Source organism: Rhopalosiphum maidis, chromosome 4, assembly GCF_003676215.2.
Source record: "Rhopalosiphum maidis isolate BTI-1 chromosome 4, ASM367621v3, whole genome shotgun sequence".
Taxonomy (NCBI): Eukaryota; Metazoa; Arthropoda; class Insecta; order Hemiptera; family Aphididae; genus Rhopalosiphum; species Rhopalosiphum maidis.
The window spans coordinates 42,735,760-42,741,685 of NC_040880.1; the positions used below are offsets into that span (position 1 = coordinate 42,735,760).

The following is a 5,926-nucleotide window of genomic DNA, read 5'->3' on the forward strand; positions in this document are numbered from 1 at the left end:
ATCCAATTTGATACCAAAAATCAGTCTCAAAGTTGAAAATTGAAATTTTTCATCGTGAAAAGTGTTTTCACATCAACACATCATTATAAAATCAATACGTATATCGCTCCACTCAAAATCTAAAATAAGATTGATAATTTACAGAATGAAATTAACATTATAATTAGTAATTATATTTTAATAAAATGTGCGAGTATAATTTGAAAAACCTAAGTATATATGGACACAAACATTTATAAACATTTATATTTAACATGTTACGTAATATAATAGTTACAAACCGATTGAAAAACAAAAAAAATAAATTTTAACAGTTTTTTAATATTTTAACGAAACGTTATTAAATGTAGGTATATCCCGTGCCATAATAATTATTATAAATTAAATTAAACATAAATAACATGTGTTATTGATGAACTAGTATGTCATATCGTTTACTACAGTAATAGTACAAATGCATGATGTTACTCTTTGTTAATTAACTAAAATTTAAATTTAAATACATACAAATTGTATTAACATATCCTAAAAAAGCAATTGAAATATAAAAATGAACATTTAAAAAATAACTAATTGTTAACCTAGTAAGTTTACAAAATAAAAAAATAAAATTATAAAAAATACAAAAAAATAATTATAAAGGTTTCTGCCTTCGAGGTATTATAAAAAAAAAAATGTTAAAATAAAATAAAATTTGTATAAAATTGCTACTTTAACAAAATAATATAAAATAATCAAAATTTATGTAAACTTAAAAAATTTTAAGTGAGTTTTACACATGTACATCTTACTAAATTAAGTGTAAAACTGAAAATATTAAACTTAAAGTCGAATTAATGTTGTCAAACAAAAATAAATTCTATTAAAATATATAATCAATGTAATGATAATCATGTAAAAGCAATTTACAAATAAACGAATTAGGAATTTTGATTACATGTAATACCTTATTATTTTATAATTAAAGTAGATAAATACTCATTGAGGAGTTCTTCGTTAGGAAAATAGTAATTTAAATACAAGTTGAAAGTAAACGAACAAGGTGCAACAATGGTGGTTTCAAAAATGCGTACGAGTTTGTCTCTGAAACAATAGTAAAATGGTTTAGAAATAATGTTGTAATAGCTGGTAATGAAAATGTGTGAAAAAAATTCACTTTATTTTCTTCCATTTTTCATCAGCTGATTTCGTTTTATCGCACCGTCTCTCATATCGTTTCATGATTTGATCAATTATTTCTGACACTAGATCGAGTTTACTCTGGATCTTGTTAAATACCTACAAATATCAATAAAACTACGTTAATGTAACCATAATATTTTTGTGCTGAATTATTTGAAGAGTTCACGAAATAAAAAGCGCAATATTCACATACATACTCGTACGTAATATTATGTGAAATACGAGTATAATGCGAACACCGTGTATTTTTATTTTTTCGTAGATTATTAAGTTTAAGTACCTATAGATATATAATTAAAACAATAACTTTTCTCGGTTCATACCTGAGTTAAATAACGCTTTATTTCGCCTACATAGTCCGTATCCTCAGTGTTCAATAATAGACATCCCAAATCGTTAAACATCTTGTTCATGTTCACTAGATACTGCATGGGTTTCAGAAGGACATCCAACATGGTACAGTTGTCATTACCAACAAAATACGTGGTCTCGATGAGCTGGTTTTCCTTTGCTTTGTTGTTTTTCCTGTAAAAAAATATAAAACCAATGCATAGTCAATAAAATACCAAAGTATGAAATAATATACTTGATTTCTACTACCCGGTCGAACATAATTGTAATAAGAAATAGGTATACCTGTTATAAACGATTTTAGTAATTTGTTTTTGTTATTTTACTGTTTTAATGTACCTATACAAAATCCAATTATTTTCACGTGATAATTATACGTTCCAACATGAATAAAGTTTTATTATCTTTATCGAGAATAAATATACATTGCGTCCCATTAAATTTATCACATACGGACTTGTGGGTACAAAATATTATACTATTCCATTTGTAGGTATTTTACAACACACTTCGTATGATCTAAGAATATATGTACATATGCACATAATAAATGCCGAATCTCGTAAACGGAATAAATTTGATTGCTTGTGTGGACAGATTATAATCAGGTAATATTTAATAGTAAATTGCATATGGGTAGTAAAAAAAAAAAGAATTAAAGATTAGAATAAAAAGAAATCATACTTACCTATATACATTATATATTCAGACATTCTATAATACACTACTGTGTTCTTGGAATAAAAATAGCATAATATAATATGTAAATATTTACATAGGTTGTACTAGTATAATACTTATTAGTATTGCCATTAAACTGGCGTCAAAGGTACAAATGTACTTATCTTATTTAAGCTCGTGTAGGAATTCGTAGGTCATGTGTAATATTATGTTCACAATCTTCAAAATAATAATAATACTAAAAATCATGAAAATAATTAATAACTAATAGATAATATCAAAATTAAAGATTTTAAAATAGTTGTTTGTTAGAAAATATCCATCGATATCTTGGAATAAACCTATTTAAGTATTTTTTTTTTTTTACTGGAATAAACGTGTTTCTATAAATTTTTTCATTTAATTTTATAGAATATAACAAGTTATAGTAAAAGAGCATGAGGTTTATGTTTGCATTATAATATTTACAGATCACATACGGAGAAAACCTTCCATTAATAGAATCACTACCTTGTTAACTGTATTAATATTAAAAAAATTTATTTTGCATTGGTATAAGCAAATACGGGATGACGTAGGTTTTTCTCTGAGTTGATTTCAACCACGTAGCAGTATAAATCTGGAATAATTAAATTGCACTCTCTATGTGACACTCACATAACTTGTGCCAAACATTTCATCACGGTGACCACGTTGTGTGTGTACAGTTGATAGTGTTTGTACTGTGTCATCACGTGTTCACGCATGACTCGGATCAGGTTTCCCAACAGCACATCCGTTTTCCATGAGGCCGAAATCTTTTGTACAACTTTTTCCGACGAAACAACCACTAAATAAACAATTATTATTCCAGTTAGAACCGATCATGGATGTTACTTTTATTTTAATTTATTTTTTAATTTTAGATTCTGAACAGATTGTGGAACAATGAATAAAGTAATTTTACAATGATTTGTTTATTTTCAGCTCCGGGGGTTGATAACAGTTTTTTGGATTTGGTCAAAAATCTCGAAAATTAAAAATTCTTTCTTATAGCAATTTAAGAATATTAAACATAATTTTTTTATAAGCGTTTGGTTCAAATTTTAACGTCATTCGTTAATATTACGAGAATTTGAAAATTATTTTGTGGTTGAAAATTATATCTACGCATCAGAAATTTAGTACAAGGATTCTTTTAAGTATTTCTGAAAACTACAAATTCACAATTTTATTTTAAAGAAATTTAAAGTTCAAATTTTGATTTTGATTTGAATATTATTTTTTTAATTTCAAAACTATCATTTACAGGAACTTAAAACATTTTACCTATGTTTATTATTATTTAATTTATTTAATGACATTTTAAAAATATTTTGATTGATTTAAAGCTATTTCTACCACGAAGTTATTCACACGAGTCTTAGGGCCATTATTGACTTATAAAGTTATAAGTAAATGACAATTAATATCTATATTCTATAGCAATTATTGCATAGTACCTATAATAAAATATCCTTGAAAAATACGCTCAGAATCATTTTTCGTGTGTAATAATCTACATTGAATTAAAATTGCATACATTATTCATCTACTCATTGATAAAAGAACGCTTGAACTTTATTATACATATATATATCAGAGAGAGTTTTCCATTTTTTTTTTACTGACTTTGAACAAGACTGCGGAGTAACGACTGTCGTAATGCTTTGTCCACGTTCAGATCACATGTGATTAGGTCCATGATGACTGGTACACAATCGCTGAGCATGGTGGAGTTGGCTGTCTCTTTTTGGAGTATTTCGAACTTCTTAATGAACACAGCCATTCTATCGCCAGCCAAACTTTCTACGGGCGCAATTACCAAATTATTAATATATATTATCAAGTCTAAACACGAGATTAATAGCATAAGGTACTTACCAAGTAAAAATTTGTAGCTTTTGATTTTGTTAGGGTCGATCCAACTTTCGTCCGTCATTTTTTAGCTATCGTCACGAGTTTAAATAGTATTCTGTATCTGTGATCACAGCGCAATGACTCGCATCAGTTAACTTGAGTTTTACTTCAGTTTTGAATCGTCCGCCCAAAAACACTTTAAACATTCCCACAAAATTGTAATTCTATACCAGGACGACGCAAATTATTATTAAGAATACACTTGTACACTGTGGAACGTTTATCTGGGATATGCTGCGACGACTGAGCGATTATTAGACACGTTTCCCATTTTCCAGCAATTAATGGATAGTCGATAAAGTGTTTCATAACCTTGGAGTTTGGTATTGATTCGTTATCAGTTGTGTCTAAGGAATATAATTATTAACAGAATTCGAGTAATGCGTAATAATAGTATATGTCAACGAAATTAAAATGAACTATAATAATTGATATTTTGTGTTTGTTTACTTGCATAATAAACGTGGGAAATTAACATCAATTTAAATTTTATATCAGGAAAAATGCATTATCATTTAGTATTTACAATTATGTCATACGTTTATTTTATTGTACTATAATATGAACATTGAACGCATTTATTTATAGAAACAAATTATGTAAGTATACAATATTTACATTATTTATTATAATTTATGACTCATATTAGTTGCGTACCCAGTAATTTTCAAGGGAGGTGTAGAACAACCTTAATAGACAAAATAAAATAGTAGGTATGCTATATTTGCCATATTAATATTTATATTTTGAAAATTAGTTTATATTAATTAGTGTTCATATTTATTGTTATACAATATATATTTCATTATTTTATTATAGGTACGCTATAATAGTCACTAGTTAGTATGATCAAGAGTTGACTGTTAATACACCTATAGCTAGGTTACAACAATCCTCACAAAAGACATAATTTATTATAGTAAATGGTAAATTATTAAAAGTTAAATTAATCATTAAGCATTACTAAAATTCAGCAATAACAATACAAACTTTTTACTTAGTTTTTATACACTTATAATTCATTAATTATTGCTCACATAAAATGTTAATTGTGATCTAATAAAAATAAATATATTTTTAATTAACTTAATCTAAAAAAAAAATTAACCTAATTAACTTAATTTTAAATAATTTTAAATTTTAACTAAACAAGGTTTGAGTTAATTAATACTAAATTAAAAAAATACTGATAATAAACAAACCAAACAGACACCCGTTTGGCATGTTTATATTGTTATTTTATGATTTTTAGTAAACTACATCATTGTTTTGTTTAGAAATAAATTATAATAATATAATACATTTTTAACTAAATCAATGACCAATTATTTATCTATATAATATAAATTATATATACTAGCTGTCCCCGTGCAATTCTTTGCCCGTACAAAATACACCCGTGTTAAATTTGTTCTCCTATAATGCTAACAATGCTAAGGTTTAGCGTAAGGATTAAAACTATTTTTGGTTTTCTGATTCGGTGTATACATGATATCTCTGATATATACATTTTACATAACTGTCCCGCCTAGAGTTGTATTTTTTCAATCGATTAACCGATTATCTTTCATTCGTTAAAAATATTCTATTATTCGAAAAAAAGATAATCGCACAACCGTAAACATAATAAAGAGATAATATATTGAGTTCATTAACCAGAATAAAAACTGTCATAATTTCATCAAAATAAAGGCCATCTATATACAGGTATACAATTTACATGTCAAATATTAAAAAATATTTGTGGAGGGCCACCGCTTACACCTAGGGGTAT

At 26.3% G+C, this 5,926-nt stretch overlaps 1 protein-coding gene across 1 annotated transcript; it reads right to left on the bottom strand.

Moving 5' to 3' along the window:
• Positions 1-950: 950 nt before the first annotated feature.
• On the bottom strand, positions 951-4,361 carry LOC113558801. Its single transcript, XM_026964350.1, has 6 exons — positions 4,117-4,361; positions 3,865-4,041; positions 2,872-3,043; positions 1,506-1,707; positions 1,157-1,278; positions 951-1,083 (listed from the first exon to the last, which is right to left on the bottom strand). Exons 1-6 carry the CDS (start codon positions 4,172-4,174, stop codon positions 951-953), a joined length of 864 nt encoding a protein of 287 aa, XP_026820151.1. The 5' UTR covers positions 4,175-4,361.
• Between the last annotated feature and the right edge of the window lie 1,565 nt (positions 4,362-5,926).